This window comes from Brachyhypopomus gauderio, unplaced genomic scaffold (genome assembly GCF_052324685.1).
Source record: "Brachyhypopomus gauderio isolate BG-103 unplaced genomic scaffold, BGAUD_0.2 sc60, whole genome shotgun sequence".
Lineage (NCBI taxonomy): Eukaryota > Metazoa > Chordata > Actinopteri > Gymnotiformes > Hypopomidae > Brachyhypopomus > Brachyhypopomus gauderio.
In genome coordinates, this window is record NW_027506881.1 from 383,035 (window position 1) to 402,919 (window position 19,885).

General features: G+C 48.2%; 1 protein-coding gene across 3 annotated transcripts in view; it reads right to left on the reverse strand.

Annotated features, from left to right (window-relative positions):
* Nucleotides 1-70: 70 nt before the first annotated feature.
* Nucleotides 71-19,885, reverse strand: part of grm1a (glutamate receptor, metabotropic 1a) — a 25,458-nt gene continuing 5,643 nt past the window's right edge. For 2 of the 3 annotated variants that reach the window (XM_076988162.1, XM_076988163.1), the window contains exons 3-9: nucleotides 18,566-18,815; nucleotides 9,871-10,106; nucleotides 6,838-7,084; nucleotides 5,990-6,161; nucleotides 4,983-5,109; nucleotides 3,350-4,298; nucleotides 71-2,315 (exon numbers count right to left, since the gene is read on the reverse strand). In XM_076988162.1, coding sequence (XP_076844277.1) covers nucleotides 1,568-2,315; nucleotides 3,350-4,298; nucleotides 4,983-5,109; nucleotides 5,990-6,161; nucleotides 6,838-7,084; nucleotides 9,871-10,106; nucleotides 18,566-18,815 — 2,729 coding nt within the window. In that variant the 3' untranslated portion in view covers nucleotides 71-1,567. The remainder of the gene's footprint in view (nucleotides 2,316-3,349; nucleotides 4,299-4,982; nucleotides 5,110-5,989; nucleotides 6,162-6,837; nucleotides 7,085-9,870; nucleotides 10,107-18,565; nucleotides 18,816-19,885) is intronic. The other variant, XM_076988164.1, reaches the window with a different exon arrangement.

A 19,885-nucleotide genomic window follows, 5' to 3' on the forward strand; every position in this document is an offset into this window, starting at 1 on the left:
GTACCGGGCTGCCCTGGACCAGCAATGATCTCTCACAGCTAAAACAGTAATGTAGCACAGTACCTTAGATACAAAATATTTATTTTTACAGCATGATTTGTCCTGGCAAAAAGATCGGGTTTCTTCATTTCTATGTAAACAGGTGATAGGTCATGTCATTTACATTTAACAAATGATTCATTTTCAAACAACTTGCACAAAAGACTTAATATTACAATTTACAATACTTATTACAATAATAACGGCTATATATTAGCTAGTTAAGGTCGCATTCTAGTAATAGTATATGAAACGCAGAGTAAATTGAGCAATGACTATTGCAAATTCATAATCCTACACAAGATTCACTTGTAAATGCTACGAGTTACCACTTTAAGCAACTACCCATAGATAAAGCTTAAAAAGTAAAAAGTTCAAAGAGAATAGAGATGGTTTGGAGAAGCCTCTAAACATATCCCAGATTTAACGTAATGTACATCACTCTTCACAAAAAGAGTTATAGGACGCATTTAAAACTTAGAAATCTTCTCACGTTCTGATAGAAACATTTAACAGAAGTACAAATACACCATCTGTGTGGGCAAAAACAATAGATGGTCAACAGTATACAAACATCTGAAAAACATTTTCCTCCATTTTCAAGGATTAACTCTCTCATGAGACAAAAATAGACCTGTGAAGAAGACTGCTCCCTTTTTGATGTAGCAACCTTGGCAATACAGAGAAAAATGTTTCATTTAGACTAAAATACTATTTAACTACTTGCTTAACAATACAGTCTTTCTCTTTCTCAACATAACCTCCCAGATAAGTGCTAAAATCAACATTTGTGACTCATGTTGTAAACGCAGGTGCACATACTGACCTGTGCACAGCGCAATACGAGAGAAGCTGATAGTTGGCATGTTCTACAGAAAAGCACTCACTCCTAACCAGAGTGCTCTAACACTCTTTATGCTTTTAGTGTGTGTGTGTGTGTGTGTGTAGCTGCGTGCATTGGACCTGGTATTTTGTGTGTGTGTGTGTGTACAAGTGTATGTGTGTGTGCGAGTGAACATATTCCTTTAACTGCAGCATCTACACAACTCTACAGCACTGTCTATGTTTGCACTGAATATCCAATAATCTTTCAGCTCTGTCAACAAGTTTCATTTTGAGCTAAATGAATGACGATGTGAGGCTACATGAACCGCACACACAGCGTTCTCCCAAACGCAGGTCTGTTGCTCTGTTGTCCGTATTCCTGCAGACAGCTGTACAGTGAAGCAGCAGGCGTGTAGTCTGGTTATATAACATTAGCTAGTGAGGTTTGGCACAGCAACAATTTTGGAAAACAGAAACCGCTAGAACAGCCCTGAAGAACAAGAATCCAGAGTGGATATTCCATTCCTTTATTTCTGTGTCCCTCTCCTTCCTTTGACCAATGTTGTGTTCTTGACAGAAATGGAGAGAAAGCCATGTAAGTGAACGACTGCTATCCTGCAGTCATCACCGGTTTGATTGAAAAGCGTAAAGACCAATCAGAGAAGCGGGAGACGTCTGTTTCCTGTGTCCTGAGCACCTGCTCTCACAGTGTAAAGGAGCTCTGTTTGGGAGCATAGGTCACTTCCTGGGAGGGGCTTGGGTTGTCGTTGGAGGCCGGTGACCCGGGGATGGACAGACCTGATCGCAGCGAATCCCTGAAGGGTGAAGGCGGGGTTAGGAGAGTAAGCTTGCTCTGAGCCAGCTCTTCCTCACCACCCTCCTCCTCTTCCTCCTCTTGTACAGCGCTGTCATACATAAAGCCGTGAATGAGGTCGAGAGCCTCCATCTCAGAGCCCTCCTCACACAACGTTCCCCCCTGCAGGGGCAGAGGCAGCTGATTGGCTAATGAACTGTAGGCGGGGCTTGCTCTTTTGCCAGCGGCATTTACTAATTCATCAAAAGCGGTAATGTTAGAGCTTAGAGTGTCCACTTGTCCCCTGTCCAGACGATCAGTGGTACGGCTCGTCAGGCGAGCAGGTGAACAGGTGAGTGGCTGCCTGCTGTCATAGGCTGTTCCATGCAGGCTGCGGGGGTGCGCCCCCCCCTCCTCCTCTTCCTCACTGAGGTTGTAGAGAGCTTTGTCGTCGGGTTGCGAGCCGTTGCGATCTGTGTTGAGGCCAGGGCGGTAGTCGGGGTGTGGGGAGGCGTTAGTTAGGGGTCGTATGACCGCCGTCTGACTCTGGGTGAGTGTTTGCTTCCTCACATGCACAGACAGTCTGTGGAAGACGCTGGAGCCCCTCCCCTGGGGCGGGGCACCTGGTTCAGACCATGACACAGACTTTCCATTAGGACTATGAGTGAGACAGAGAGCCATTGTTATTCCCACGTGGCCACGCAGCAACACACAGACACACAGACACAACAACATCATCAGAACATGATCAGTATCACAGCACAGCATCATTCCTGCATCCCTAAACCGTCGCTACGCCGTCGGCCTCCCTCGCTAGGGCCCGAGTGGCGCGTTCAGAACTGGGTTAGCGCATGCTGCCGCTCCGGTTCATAATGACTGTGTTAGGAGGACATTATGAGCGCCGGGCGTCTCCGCCCCCTCTGTGCCGTGCGTCATGCAGAAATGAACACAGGCCTTCATGGAATTCCCCCCCGCGCGTTCAGAGCCCCGTGGCGCTCCGTGTCCAGGTTTAGCACCGAGGGCGTAGTCCCGCTAGGCGGAGCACGATGGAGACGGAGCGTCCACGGAGCCCACAGCGTCTCCGGGAGCTAGGGTGGGGAGCGGACAAGCGGCACTCTGGGTAATTGGGTTAATTCGTTTTTTTTTTTTTCCTTAGTAAAAAAAAGTGGGAGTATGAGGGTGATGGGGGGGGGGGGGGGCTGAGATGTGGGTTAATATTGGGGGGGGGGGGGGGGACCACGCAAGCTGGTGGTTTGATGGGGAATTAGGTTGTTGGAGGGGAGCTCGGGACAGACAGCAGGCAGCAGTGAGCTGCCTGGCGCTAATTAAACGCTACGTACATACTCCGGTTGGCAGCGGGGAGAGAGACATGGCAGAGCTAGCGTCAGAGAGAACACATACACATACATGTGCTAGCAAGGACACACGCGTGACCTGCGTGATCCGGCGTGTTGACAAACACCTGAGAGAAAGACCTTCATCATTTTAAACGGGGAGGTTGTCGCCTCACAGATTAATCCCAGTCCATTAAAACGTATAATTACATTATGTCTTAACTGACGTTATGTGTTAGATTATGGCTTAATCTGCGTTGAGAACACGTCTCACAGTGTGTGGAAAACGTAGCACGACGGATACCGTGTACGTTCACGTGTTCCCGTGTTGTGATTGGCTGCGTGCGCTGTCACTCACTTGGTGCTGCTGCTGGCGTTACTGTTGTCCTTCTTCCTGCGGAACATGTTGAGGAAGCTGCTCTGATTGGCCGCAGCCACGGCCGCCTTCCCGTCGCCCACGTGCATGCGCACGACGTCCGACGTGGTGAAGGCGCTGCGCACGTTTCGCTCGGGCTTGGCGATGATGATGTACATCTTGGGCGTGAACATGCAGCCCAGGGCCACCGTGACGCTCAGGCTGACGGAGAAGGAGGTGGTGATGATCTTGTAGTCGGAGCCGAAGTAGATGGGCACGAAGGCCAGCCAGATGATGCAGGTGGTGTACATGGTGAAGGCGATGTACTTGGCCTCGTTGAAGTTGGCCGGCACGTTGCGCGTCTTGAAGGCGTAGTAGGTGCAGCTCATGATCAGCAGGCCGTTGTAGCCCAGCGGGGCCACCACGCCCAGGTTGCTGGTGTTGCAGATCAGATAGACCTCCCGGATGCTGGGGTGGGACTTGACGGGCTGCGGGGGCTCCAGAACCACCAGCGCCACCTCCAGGGCCAGCTGCAGGCCGATGAGCACGGAGGCGATGACCACCTGGGCCCAGGCGCTCATGAAGCGCGGCTTACGCGTGCAGATCTTCTTCTTGCTGCCGGCCAGGATGCGGGCGATGCGGTTGGTCTTGGTGACCAGGGCCGAGTAGCACATGGCGGACGAGAGGCCCACCAGGAGGCGCTGGAGGTAGCAGGAGGCCATGGTGGGCCGCGCGATCAGCGTGAACGGGCAGATGTAACCCAGGAAGATCCCCGCCAGGATGATGTAGCAGAGCTCACGGCTGGAGGACTTCACCACCGGCGTGTCGCGGTACTGCACGAACACCAGCGTGACGAAGAGCGTCACCAAGATGCCCAGGCAGGAGAAGACGACGGCCACGATGGACTCCACGCTGCTCCACTCCAGGTATTTGAGAGGGAGGGGCTGGCATCCTGGAGAACAACGCGAGACAGGAAGAGAAACGTTGAGACATTGTGAGCAGAAAGAATAACGTGAACAGTGAGGAAGACATGAATGGTGATGAAGACCTGAACAGTGATGAAGACCTGAATGGTGAGGAAGACCAGAACAGTGAGCAGGACTCACAGATGGAGTCTGAGCCTCTGGTGCTCTGTATGCCATACAGCACCGCCTGGCAATGTTGACTATGATAATAAAGATTCATGAAAACAAGCCCGACGGACCTGCAGCACGTCAGCTGGTGCTGTGCCCTCCCGTCCCGTCTTGTGTATGTTCACCTGTTCACCCCCCACCCACCGGATCACCGTCTGCATCTCTAATCAGAATTCCCCGGCTGGCCCGCGGGCCGGTGTGCTGCGTGCTAATGGGGTTCTGGAGAGGAGCGGGTACGCTCCGGTCCATGCCTGAACTGTCAAAACAACACGCAGCTCCACGCGGGCAGACAGACGGGCCCCACATACAGACACTAGGGGCTTGTTTTGTTTTCCAGTGTCATCAGCGTCTTTTTCTGGTTTCCAATTACAAGTCGGCAGGCGTTTACCTTCAGGCTGTGGAATGAACGTGGGGGTAAAGTAGACCAACAGACACACAGCGTGACTGGTGGGGGGGGGGGGGGGGGGGGGGACACTAAAGGTCACGCAGGCTGAAGTTCTGACCTGCCAGTTCCTGGTCGGGCCACCAGCCCAGCTCACAGGCCGTGCAGGTGAACTCGTCCTGCACAAACTCGTTGTCCTTGCAGGTCGTGCAGATCCAGCAGCAGCTGACCTCCCCTTTCCGGATCACCTGCAGGGTCAGAGGTCACCACCTTTAAATGCACTCGTATGGGATCATGGGTTAAGTGGGTCACATCACATTTGTTTCACTTAAGGTTTCACTTAAGGTTTCACTTAAGTAGATCACTGCGGTCCTGAGAGAGGAGTGATCTGTCTCATCACACACGTACAGCTTTCTGGAGGTCTTTTTATTATTATTATTGTTACATATGAAAGGCCGTTGCTCAGCTAACCCTCTGGCTCTGTGAATCTCAAACAGAACACAGCGCAAACCTTCATGAGTTTCTCGTGTGGGGCGTGTTTCTCGTGTGGGGCGTGTGTGGTGTGTATGGGGGCGTGTATGGGGCACGTGGGGCTTGTGTGGCGTGCAGGACATGTGTGGGGCGTGTTTCTTGTGCGGGGGCATGTAGGGCGTGTGTGGCGTGTGTGTGGTGTGTGTGTGGTGTGTGTGACGTGTGTGGGGTGTGTGTGTGATGTGTGTGTGGTGAGCGGGGCGTGTGTGTGGCGTGTGTGTGGTGTGTGTGGCGTGTGTGTGGCAAGCAGGGCGTGTGTGTGGCGTGTGTGTGGCGTGTGTGTGGCGAGCGGGGCGTGTGTGTGGCGTGTGTGTGGCAAGCGGGGCGTGTGTGGTGTGTGTGTGGCGTGTGTGTGGTGTGTGTGTGGTGAGAGGGGCGTGTGTGTGGTGTGTGTGTGTGGCGAGCGGGGCGTGTGTGTGGTGTGTGTGTGGCGTGTGTGCGGAGTGTGTGTGGTGAACGGGGCGTGTGTGTGGCGTGTGTGTGGCAAGCAGGGCGTGTGTGTGGTGTGTGTGTGGCGTGTGTGTGGCATGTGTGTGGTGTGTGTGTGGCGAGCGGGGCGTGTGTGTGGCGTGTGTGTGGCGTGCGGGGCGAGCGCACCTTGATCTGGCCTCGGGAGCATGGCTCGCTGCACACGGAGCGCACCATCTCACTACGGTTGGTCATCAGCTTGAAGTCATCGATGCTCAAGACGCCCTCATGCCACGAGCCCACATTGATGTAGTCATAGCGACCAATCTCCTCCACATACTGCAGATTCATGATGTCATACCTAGGAGAGAGGGAGAGAGGTAGAGGTAGAGAGGGAGAGAGGGAGAGAGAGAGGGAGAGAGGGAGGAGGAACAGAGAAAGGGTAAGTGTAAGAGATGTCTCCTTGAACAGATCTCTTCCTAAACATCTGGGGCATCTATGAGCACTCAGGTTCAACACTATGAACTCGCCCTCTCACACTTCCCATAATGCACCTCTTAGTAAACGCGCCACTGTGACGACCCTCAGCAGCACGTGCACACACACACACACACACACACACACACACACACACACACACACACACACACACACACCAGTCCAGCCATGCACACTTCCCTGCACATAACAGCAGTAGTGCTGATGTCAGCGGTGTGACTCTAGCCTGTCATTGTCTATGTGGGTGCATATGTGATGGTGTTGGGGGGAGGGGCTTGTCCGAGAGGGGCGTGTCCAAGATATTCAAGCAGCAACAGGACTGCAGTCACAGACAGACAATCCGTCCCACTCTACATCCATTACACTCAGACATGCACGTGTGTGTGTGTGTGTGTGTGTGTGTGTGTGTGTGGTCCACTGCATCACGTCCATGTTTAAACTGTGTGTAAGAGCTGCCATGCACATAGCGAGCTACAGCAATACGGTGCAGACCCGTGAAGCCCTGCCCATGCATCTACCCCGCCCCTTTCTCCGCCTACCTGCCGGGCGAGTCTCCGTTCTCGTCGAAGTACACCTCCTCCCCGGAGACCCCGGTGAAGGAGGCTTTGAGGATGTAGTCCAGCAGCCTGCTGCCGTCGATGGGCTCCATGGCCTCACACAGCCCCCAGTGGCCCGCACACATGTCACGGTGCATGGCGTGGAGACCGTACGCCATGGCGTAGATGGCGTTGATCACGAACCCCATCTTACTGTCCTGCACGTAGTTGTCGCCCAAGTTCTCGTTTCCTGTGAAAGCAGCTACTGTCATTTGGGGGAAAGATGCTTTTATAAAATACCACCCATCAGCACCCAACACCACCCAACACCACCCGTCAGCACCCAACACCACCCATCAGCACCCAACACTACCCAACACCACCCATCAGCACCCAACACCACCCAACACCACCCATCAGCACCCAACACCACCCAACACCACCCATCAGCACCCAACACCACCCAACACCACCCATCAGCACCCAACACTACCCATCAGCACCCATCAGCACCCAACACTACCCAACACCACCCATCAGCACCCAACACCACCCAACACCACCCATCAGCACCCAACACCACCCAACACCACCCATCAGCACCCAACACTACCCAACACCACCCAATCTTCTAGATCAGATCACTATAAACTCATAATATCCACTGGCCTTGGTTGATTCAGCTGCAAGATTCTGGCATAATTGCATTATTTAATGTTTACATATTTATGCATATAAACATAATTAGAATTATACTGAATCTACAGTAAAATTCTAATCTAGGGGTTTATTTAGTCGATGTTAGTAGTGACCAGACACTCTTAATGGATATTAGACAGAAACAGGTGAAGTTGTGGGTGTGAAGTTGCAGAAGTGAAGTGGGTGTGTCAGTGGGTGTGTCCATCACTCAGGTGTGTCAGTGGGTGTGTCAGTGGGTGTGTCCGTTACTCAGGACTCTACAGTCACGTGTTCATCTCCACACACATTTACACTGCAAACAAAACAAGATGAAACATTTCCTAAATTTGCCTTATTGACTGAGAGCTACACACACACACACACACACACACACACACACACACACGCACGCACGCACGCACACACACACACACAAAATGGCACACATGCTGAGTGACAGTTGTGAGCATGCAGACAAATCACAGTGGTCATCATCACACATTCTCAAACTCATGCTGACACACACACACAGTGGTCATCACACTTTCTTACGCTGATATGCGCACACACACACACACACACACACACACACACACACACACAGAGTGATGTGTGTTCCTTGTGCACCAGGCTTCTTTTGTGCTTTCAGTCCAACCCACAATAGAGATTAGATGGTCTGACATATTCCACCTCAATGAAGGCCCGAACGGAGGGACTTTTTATTTAAACGCTCGCTAGGAGTGTGTCACAGATCCCACAGGGAGAAACAAATAAGCTAGGTGACTGAAGAGAGTCTGCTGCCTTTTCTATCGACCAGTCGAGGCGACGTGTGAATACCAGTGCATCATGTGACCAGAGCCCATGACAAAGTGCTAATATAATCAGGGAAAGCTCTTAAAATCAACACTGAGTGGTTTATATCAGAATGGCTTTGTTCAATTGTTAGGATTTATGCTTAATGAATCTATTTGCATTGTATGAATTTCCTCCCACTGTTTTCTCGCTAAAGTGAACAGCACCTGCTTCGTGTGTGTTACGCGAATGTCTTTCACAGCTTAAAAGGGCTCTAAGGCAGCCAGGAACCACTTCAGATGCCTTCCAACGTCACTGCAACCTCACGTAAGGGCTGCTGCCACTGTAGAGTACTTATCTAGAGCAGGCGTCTGTGAACAACTCATGACATCACCACATCTCTCTCCAACCAGCAACCACTTCCAGCAACAGAGAACAGTTGAACAACGGGAGCATTGCATTGTGGGAGATCACTACTGACACTACTGACATTGCTGACATTACTGACACTACTGACATTGCTGACACTGCTGACACTACTGACATTGCTGACACTACTGACATTGCTGACACTGCTGACACTACTGACACTACTGAATTACTGACACTACTACATTGCTGACACTACTGACACTACTGACATTGCTGACACTACTGACACTGCTGACATTGCTGACACTACTGACACTGCTGACACTACTGAATTACTGACACTACTGACATTGCTGACACTACTGACACTACTGATACTACTGAATTACTGACACTACTCACATTGCTGACACTACTGACACTACTGAATTACTGACACTACTGACATTGCTGACACTGCTGACACTGCTGACACTGCTGACACTACTGACATTGCTGACACTACTGACATTGCTGACACTGCTGACACTACTGACACTACTGAATTACTGACACTGCTGACACTACTGACATTGCTGACACTACTGACATTGCTGACACTGCTGACACTACTGACACTACTGAATTACTGACACTACTGACACTGCTGACACTACTGACATTGCTGACACTGCTGACACTACTGACACTACTGAATTACTGACACTACTGACATTGCTGACACTACTGACACTACTGACATTGCTGACACTGCTGACACTACTGACATTGCTGACACTACTGACATTGCTGACACTACTGACACTACTGAATTACTGACACTACTGACATTGCTGACACTACTGACACTACTGAATTACTGACACTACTGACACTACTGACATTGCTGACAATGCTGACACTACTGACACTACTGACATTGCTGACACTACTGACATTACTGACACTACTGACACTGCTGACATTACTGACCCTACTGACACTGCTGACACTACTGACACTACTGACAGACGATGACCGAGACTACGCCTGCATTTGGAAGCCATTTGCTTTTATCCAAACACAGGACAAGGAAGAGTCGTTAACGTATTTAACCCTAACAGGGGTGCGGAATGCAGTTCAGTCATGGTGGTGTCATGGCGTCATGGCGTCATGGTGTCATGGTGTAAGGGTCAGGTCTGTGAATTGCTTTACCTGTACAGACTTTCTGGTAGTTTGGGTTCTCTTGCGGGTGCCCAGGGATTCGGCACTGGAAGCGATACTGCCAGAACTCTGTGAACCATGGGTTCCGCTTGTTGGTGTCCAGGCGCAGCTTCAGGAAGTAGTCATTAAATGACCTCACTTCCTCCGTCTGCAATTTCATGGTGATCCCTCCATCTGCCTCCTGCTCGTAGCCTTCAACTACTTCATCACGGTCAGCCCAGCCATCACTGAGAGAGAGAGAAAGGAAGAGGGAGAGAGAGGGAGGGAGAGTGGAAGACAGAGAGAGAGAGAGAGGAAGGGAGAGAAAGAGGGAGAGAGAGGTCTTATACTCTGATGTCTCTTTAAACCACCTAGCATTCTGTAGTGAAGATATAGACACTGGCAGTGAAACAATCTGCATTAGCTGATTATCTTGATAGGGCTGCATGAGTGACTTTTAGAAGGCATCTGAGTAGACGTCTGTGAGATGTTTTCATTTGTATTTCTTTGACTTTAACTGCTTTAAATGAAATATATGTGGTTCACATCCTTCTCTCTGTCCCGTTCTCTCTCATACACCCTTGTTCAAACACACACACACACACACACACACACACACACGCTGAAGTGGCATTACATTTTCTTTGCATGGCCTCCTAATGTCCTCTCTCCACTGGCCTTTCTCCCTGATCTCTCAGTGCGATATCTCTCAGTGCGATATCTCTCAGTGCGATATTCAATGCGATATCTCATTGTGATCTCTCCTTGCGATATCTCTCAGTGCGATATCTCTCGAAGCGTGTAACTGACAAAATTACCTCCAGCAGCTTGGAGCATTAAGCACAGCAACCTAAACGGCTCTCCTTGGCGGAGCAGAAAATGTCAGAGATTAGCGAGATTAGAGATTAGAGATTAGAGTCAGCTCGGCTTGACAGTGTTCCATTTATTTCTATGTATAATGGATGAAGAGAGGATCAGGTTCTGGACTGCACCAGTGTGAAGATTCAAGACCAGACAAACGTCCCTTTTTTGGGTTGTATTATCATGTTCATTGTGTTCATTACATGCAATATTGACGACTTGCTGTGTAGAACTGTACTGACAAGGTTTTAACATTTTAACATTTAAAATTTGAAAAGGACTTTTGAAGTTAGTCCTCTAATCCAGTCCTGAATTTTGCAAATGTTTGTAGGTGGTTAAATGATTAATGTAACTGTTTGGCTATTTTGTCACCTGACTCCTACATAAAGATAAAACCTGGGCTGGACTTTGAGGAGTGTCACAGATATTCTGGAGACACACTGAGGTTTGCTGACATTTAGAGTGGGCTAAATCACACGACCATGGGTTCTTTTGGCTCCTCCCCCAGACGTTCTCTCGTCTTTCTCCTCTGGGGTCTTCATGTTCTCCAGATCTTCTCCCCCCTCGCCCAGATCTTTCGCTGTCGTCCTCCTTCCTGTCGTCCTCCAGAGAGGACGTTTCTGTGTTGGGGTGGAGCTTCGGCTGATGGCCATTTAAGCTTATCCAGAGGTCTTTACTAATTCATGCTACTCCAGTTAGCTTCCAGTTTGGCCCTGATTTTCAGGAGCTACCTCCTTCATGCCCTCTCTCTCTCTCTCTCTCTCTCTCTCTCTCTCTCTCTCTCTCCCTCCCTTTTATCTGTCCATCTCAAAGCCAGCCCCGGTATCCTGTCTCGCGCTCCTGCACCACGCCGCTCTTCCCTGTCCCTCCCCATCTGTGGCCCTGCCCGTTCGCCTCAACGCCTGAACATCCAGTCACCCTCCGCCACATCTCAGCACATCTGAGTGGCGTGAAGGTCTGGAGGTCCAGGAGGAACAAGGAGTCCAGCTGGATCTGCTCATCATCATCATGCTGCTGCACTGGGGTTCAATGCACTGGACAGTCTGCTATAGTCCTGCTATACCTCCCAGTCTGGGGTCACACACACACACACACACACACACGCTCGCATGCACACACGCACGCACACACACACACAATCACCAATGCACACACTATTATTACTGCCTTAGAAGGAGCTAAATAGCAGTATTCCCACACCTAAAGCTAACACTAACCATGACCTCATAACCAGGGGGATCTTCTCACAGTCCTTTCAGATAAAAGCTATCCATACCATGTCCAGTTTTCCTGTCTTCAGGAGACGTTTTGGTCCAACCGTGGGTGGAAACGTCATGTTTTTAGTTGGAGATTCTGCCATGGTACATAGACCGACTGGTGCTCCTATTTCTAGACAAGACATTTGGTCCCAACAAGGAGATAAATACACGTTGACACATGCACACACTTTACACTCTTTCACTGAGACCAGAACACAACAAATATTGAACCTAATTAAGCTAAGTTACATAAACTGGTATTCCTTCTGAGTAGCACTTCAGAATCTGTCTCGGTAGACAAAGCAGTTGTTTCAAAAGGACTGAGAATATAATAGAAATAAAATATATATATAAAATCTCTCTTTCTTTCACACTCTCTGACAAGATTTTTACACCATTGGGGTTAAGAACCTTCCACCCACGTCCTCACATAATTCTCCCTCCCACCTCTCTCTTGTTCTCTCCATCGCCACCTCTCTCTTGTTCTATCGCCATCTCTCTTGCTGCCCTTGTGACTAATATCTCCTCTAATGTATTCAAAATACGGAGCAAGCGAAATAAATATGTTCAGGAAGGTGAGTCCGGTCTCTCCAGAGCCTCTGGGGGTCTTTCCGAACTCATCCACCCATCATAATTCAGAACGCACAAACGGAAGCAAGAGAATGAGACGACTACACTCCCCCCCTCCCCCCTCCCCCAATCGTCTGCGGGACTTAAGGACGGCCACAGGATCATCCGTGAGACTTGGACCTCACTGCTCAAAACCCCTACAAGGGTCTGCAGTGTCACCACCAGCGTTGGCAGGACCAGTGCAGGACCCACACAGCACAGGACAGACACACCGCAGGACCGACACACCGCAGGACCGACACACCGCAGGACACACCACAGGACCAACACACCGCAGGACCGACACACCGCAGGACACACCGCAGGACCGACACACCGCAGGACAGACACACCGCAGGACCGACACACTGCAGGACTGACACACCGCAGGACCGACACACCGCAGGACACACCGCAGGACCAACACACCGCAGGACAGACACACCGCAGGACCGACACACCGCAGGACACACCGCAAGACCGACACACCACAGGACACACCGCAGGACCGACACACCGCAGGACAGACACACCACAGGACCGACACACCTCAGGACCAACACACCGCAGGACAGACACACTGCAGGACCGACACACTGCAGGACAGACACACCGCAGGACACACCGCAGGACAGACACACCACAGGACCGACACACTGCAGGACCGACACACCGCATGACCGACACACCGCAGGACCGACACACTGTAGGACCGACACACCGCAGGACCAACACACTACAGGACACACCGCAGGACCGACACTCTGCAGAACCGACACCCTGCAGGACCGACACACTGCAGGATCCGGAAGATTTGGCAGCACGGCAGGCAAATTAAGAGTCCTGCAGGCGGGATACTCCAGAACTGGAGATGAGCCAAACCTTTGGATCTTTCTGCTAAATGCAAAATACACACAGACGCGATCGATTCATTAGAAGCCTGACTGGCTGACTCACGGACCACGCGAGCCAGTGGCTGTCACACAGTGTTTTTATTTACTGCAGATCCATAAGAGATGAAGATAAAACTGATAGGTAGCTACTTATAAAAGGCTGATGAGGCTGAGAAAAAGGAAACTAGATTGGGAACCAGTCCCAGTGAGAGTGAACCAGTCCCAGTGAGAGTGAACCAGTCCCAGTGAGAGTGAACCAGTTCCAGTGAGAGTGAACCAGTCCCAGTGAGAGTGAACCAGTCCCAGTGAGAGTGAACCAGTCCCAGTGAGAGTGAACCAGTTCCAGTGAGAGTGAACCAGTCCCAGTGAGAGTGAACCAGTCCCAGTGAGAGTGAACCAGTTCCAGTGAGAGTGAACCAGTCCCAGTGAGAGTGAACCAGTCCCAGTGAGAGTGAACCAGTTCCAGTGAGAGTGAACCAGTCCCAGTGAGAGTGAACCAGTCCCAGTGAGAGTGAACCAGTTCCAAAGAGAGTGAACCAGTTCCAAAGAGAGTGAACCAGCACCATAGTTTAGTTACTGTTATGGACACCATCAGTTATCACTGAGTACTACCAGAAGGTAAGACCCCAGAAGGCTGTCGCCCGTGTCACTGGCTGGGATCTGTTCAGTAAAGGGTCTGTTCCACAACTCCTTTGACCGCATCTAGTCTAAACTTCCCCCGCCTTGGCCAATCTGACAACCCACACGTGTGCACGGGCACTGCTACCTTAATTGTATTTTTTCTATATCACGATGTAGCTTAGTACAGTTGCTAAACACGGTCTTGTCCTCGCCTAAACACAACCTTAACGTTCACTTCCAGTAACCACAACTCTTCAGACTTTTCTTTTTCAAATGAACCGCAACATTTTCTGTGTTTAGCGTTTTTACCATCGGACTGGCACAATGTCCTCGCAATGTAAAAATGTCACATGCTGTCCCCACAGAGTGAGTGAAACACACACACACACACACACACACACACACACACACACACACACACACACACACACTGCACCACTACCACACAGTCCACTTAAATAAACAGTAACTGTGCCAATAATGAGACCTACACTTTACACCACTGATTAATAGAAAACAACAGGATAACGGCTGATAATGATGGATTATGCAAACACATTTTTGCAATATCTGCCTGAGCAGAGGGGCACAACGCTAATTACAAACTGAAGCTGACGGCAATCTTTCATTTTTAATGGGAAATTTGGAGAATATAATTAGAAAATAGATCAAGGAGAAACATAGACAAATACAAAATATTTCAGAAAAATCTGACTACGGCCAAAACAGACACGATATTTGGAGAACCGTCTGATAAAATGCCGCGGTTGAAAGTAACTTTAAGATTACTAAAAATTCAGAAGTGTGTTGAAATTATGGTAAATTAAATTTAGGAGCAACTTGCATTTCTCCTGCGAATGATTCATGACCTTTTTTAGGTAATATTTTAACATTAGTGTGGGTTTTGTTTTTACGTGGAGGCGATATGGTCTGTTGTTCTTGTAGTTTTAGACACGTTAGACGTCAACATGTCACACCCAACCTGCCCAATTACGCCATATCTGAATTTAATTGGTATTCAATTAAAACCCCCTTGATATTTGGAACCACACTTATTTGTTGATGTTGTGAGATGTTTAAAAAAGCAGGAGCTACACACAACTTGCGATCTCTGTGAAAACCACAGTCAGTATCTGGACAATTTTATTTTTTACCCAGTTTTAATGTTTTACATTTATTTCCTTTCTAGAGCTAGCTTCCGTCTCATTCAGACAAGAGGATGAGAAGGAGTGTGGGGTATTAATCAAAGATGACAGTATTGTGAAGGAAAGTCGCTTCAGCAAGACGAGAGGAGAAAGATTTCATTAACACTGAACACACGTCCCGCCCAGACTCGACCTGACACGTGTGTGAGGTTTAGGAGGGCCATGAAGTCATGCTCCATACAGCTTATCCACTTCTTCTCCGGATACACGTATTCTCCTATATTTAGAGAGGGATGGGCTTCTCAAATCAGTTCGCTTTTCTTCTTAATCATTTCACAAACGCCGTCAACACGTGGCGCTGAAATCACTGTCTCGCTAAACACAAATACGACTCCGACTCAGTCAGACATGTGGTGTGATTGCTGTTGTTGACGAGATGATCCGACATGCCTATAAATGAATGTTCAAAATGTGAACAAATGGTTTTACTCAGCTTCCGTAGTTTATCCATTGCAAAATCTCTATAGAGCAGTCACCACACACACTCTCGCGTGCGCTCACACACGCACACACACACACACACACTGAAATGTTCACTGTAGGACACTGAAAGACTGAAACATGTTGCTTTTATCTCCACATTGTGAACTCTTCGTTTGAGCACCGTGTTATGTGAAGAATCTTTAACATCTCGACTTTTTTACGTTTTGGATATTTTAGCAATCTCAGCTCTCTGAGAGTCTTGTTTGTCTTTCTCTGTGTTCTGGTGTATCAGAGACTAGTTTGTCTTTCTCTGTGTTGCATTATTTTTCTAACTAAGCACCCAACTTCAGTTTGCAGACTTCACTGCAGTAGAATAATTGCAAGATCTCTGCTGAACAGTAGTACCAAATAATCAAACGCTACTCTTTCACTACAATTCCCTCCCTCATTCTCTCTACTCTCTCTCTCTCTCTCTTTCTTGCTCCGTCTCTCTATAAATTTTGGAGATATATATCACTGGCTTTTGTCTTGAGATCTACAGCAAAAATTAGCATGCAAGATTATGATAAATACACCTGTATTGTGCTATGATACCATCATAAGGTAAACCCAAACACACACACACACACACACACACACACACACACACACATGCATGTGTGTGCCCTGTCTTGAATGTTCTTTGTACACTAAAGGTGCCCAAATATGAATGTATACAGTGCTAGACCACAATTACATGGACAGTGCAGACGGTGCTTGTGCTGTTCTAGCTCTGAACTCTAGCACACTGAATCTGAACAACTAGCTATTACTACACCTAAAGACTTCAACTTGTATTTACTTGCAGAGAGCATATAGGGAAATAAATATGGTATTTAGATCTATATTTTATTATCAGTATTCTGTAGATCATAAACAGGGTGTGTCTGAAATATCTGCAGTGTTTCATACCCCAAATTCTCTCTTGTTAGGGTTTGTTCCATAAAATGTCCCTTGAACACTACAGGCTGTTCTGGACAAACACGTATATTGGCGTGTTCCTGTGTGGGGTTATTCCAGTGGTTTTCACCTGGTGGATCAGCCCATTCGAATCCCTCTTCTAGTCATCATGTCTTTGACAGGACAATGTCTAGATCTTTGCCTGCGGTTTGTATAGTTTTCCTGTGTTGTTTTCATTTGGTCATTTAGCGTTGGTGTGTTCTGTGGTTTGAGGTTATGGTTCAGTTTACCAGTGTGCTCTTGTTTCTTTACAATACACCAACAGATCTTTAATTTTTTCAAGAAGACAAGACAATCAACTACACACACTTCCTCTTACATAATACCCTCAGCTGTGGAATCACAATAAACTGGCATTGAAAATATCAGTTTGCTGACTTAGAGTGACACAAAAACACTTTAACAGTTTTATTTGTGACAATGATAATGAATCCAAAGAGCTCAGAGCTCTGCCAACTACTTCAGCTCATCGAGTCGCACCACTACTCCATGACTTGATACGACTCTTTGTTATACAACTGAACAGTACTGTCTCTTGCAGGTCTGTAACTTTGGTTTGGTTTGTTATTCATGTGGTTTATTATTCATATTTAAATAATTGATTATCATTTATGACATATTGTACCCTTGCATGAAACAGCATCACTGTGGATGATCTTTCAGACTGCGTTCAGACTGTGTTCAGACTGTGTTCAGACTGCATTCAGACTGCGTTCAGACTACATTCAGACTACGTTCAGATTACGTTCAGAATGCGTTCAGACTACATTCAGACTGCATTCAGACTACATTCAGACTGCATTCAGGCTGCATTCAGACTGTGTTCAGACTGTTCAGACTGCGTTCAGACTACATTCAGATTGCGTTCAGACAACATTCAGACTGCATTCAGACTGTATTCAGACTGCGTTCAGATTGCTTTCAGAATGTGTTCAGACTACATTCAGACTGTGTTCTGACTGCATTCAGACTGCGTTCAGACTGAATTCAGACTGCATTCAGACTGCATTTCCTAAGACGTTCCCAACTGAAAATTTAATGGTCAGTTTGCAGCATTTTTGCGTACCTCAAATCAAATGCTCAACTCACATGGACACACACGCACGCACACACACACACACACACACACACACACACACACACACACACACACACACTCTCCCCTCTGTATCGGTGTTCCAGTCACTGCATCACAACTTATTCATTAGTGGTGAAAAGCGTCTCGGTTGGCACCCAACATTTTTAATCTCAACTGGTTTCCCTGGAAACTTGTGTGTGTGTGTGTGTGTGTGTGTGTGTGTGTGTGTGTGTGTGTGTGTGTGTGTGTGTGTGTGTGTGTGTGCTAAGCGATAGGTTGACTCTGCTTTTAGAGCCAAATCCGTAACTATGGTGGTAGGTGCTTCATTTTGTGCTTGGAATACGTGTTTTCAGCATGTCATTAATATGTAATAAATGTATCTTTATTCATAATGATGTTCTAAAGTACATTGAAATTATAATATTTAGAAGATGACAGAAAAGGTAACAGATATAACACTGGTGTGTCTACATATTTAAGTGTTTCGTGGGTGGTCTGGAAACTTATAGGGTAGTTTAGACTGCTGTCTCTGGAGAAGTTGCACACTGAAATTCTTCACTCAGCATTTAAAGGCATTTAAGCATTCACAGTGGGTGAAGTCTCACACACCAGTGAAGCAAACCCACAGAATGTAGTTCTGAACACTACACAATCCCACTGAACAAAAAAACACAGTTTCATTTCACCCAGCCCTGCGGGACCACAATTGAGAATTGTGGGTAATGTAGTTTTTGCTGCTTCTAAGAAGCCTTTCCTTACCTCCCAATGAGCAGGAACTCTCCGGAGACGCCACGGCGTCGCATGGCCATGAGGAGACCACGCACCGTCATGCCCTCGCAGAAGCAGATGACCACGCGTGCCTTGGGCAGACGCTCACGCAGCTTCCTCAGCAGACGGTCAAAGTGACGTTCGCCTGCGTTGCTGTAGATCTTGTCGGAGTGAGCGATGCAGAGACTTTCCTCCGCCGCCAGCTCCTTGAAGGCCTCCATGCCGCTCTCGCCATAGTTACCTGGGGGGGGGGGGGGGGGCGTGAGAGAAGGGGGCGGGGTCAGGATGAGGGAGGGGCATCAGGCACATGCTCGGTACCAGCAGGAGTTAAGAAGGTGTGAAACTACACTGTAGGTTTGAAGGAGCCACAATGGAGGGTGAATTACCTCCAGCGACTCCAGAGCCCAGGGGGAGACATGGAAGACAGTTCACAATGGATGACACAAAATGGAGACAACTGAAAGAGACGTGAAATGGAGAGATGATCACTACCATTCAGGAGACAGATGGCAGTCCAGTTCACCATGGTATGATCAACCCGATTAAAACAAAAAGAAACGCCACATGGCCTTCTGTTTACTTATTGGCACCTCTAACTCGCCATTGAAACTCAAGCGCGTAAATCTGTGCAGTACAATCTGAATGGGTGTAATCTGAGTGGGTGTGATCTGAATGGGTGTGATCTGAATGGGTGTAATCTGAATGGGTGTGATCTGAATGGGTGTAATCTGAATGCGTGTGATCTGAATGGGTGTGATCTGAATGGGTGTAATCTAATTGGCTGTGATCTGAGTGGGTGTATTCTGAATTGGTATAATCTGAATGGGTGTAATCTAATTGGCTGTGATCTGAATGGGTGTAATCTGAATGGGTGTGATCTGAATTGGTGTAATCTGAATGTGTGTGATCTGAATGGGTGTAATCTAATTGGCTGTGATCTGAGTGGGTGTAATCTGAATGGGTGTAATCTAATTGGCTGTGATCTGAATGGGTGTAATCTGAATGGATGTGATCTGAATTGGTGTAATCTGAATGGGTGTAATCTAATTGGCTGTGATCTGAATGGGTGTAATCTGAATGGATGTGATCTGAATAGGTGTAATCTGAATGGGTGTAATCTGAATAGGTGTAATCTGAATAGGTGTAATCTGAATAGGTGTAATCTGAATGGGTGTGTTCTGAATGGGTGTAATCTGAATGGGTGTAATCTGAATGGGTGTGATCTGAGTGGGTGTAATCTGAATGGGTGTAATCTGAATGGGTGTGATCTGAATGGGTGTAATCTGAATGGGTGTAATCTGAATGGGTGTG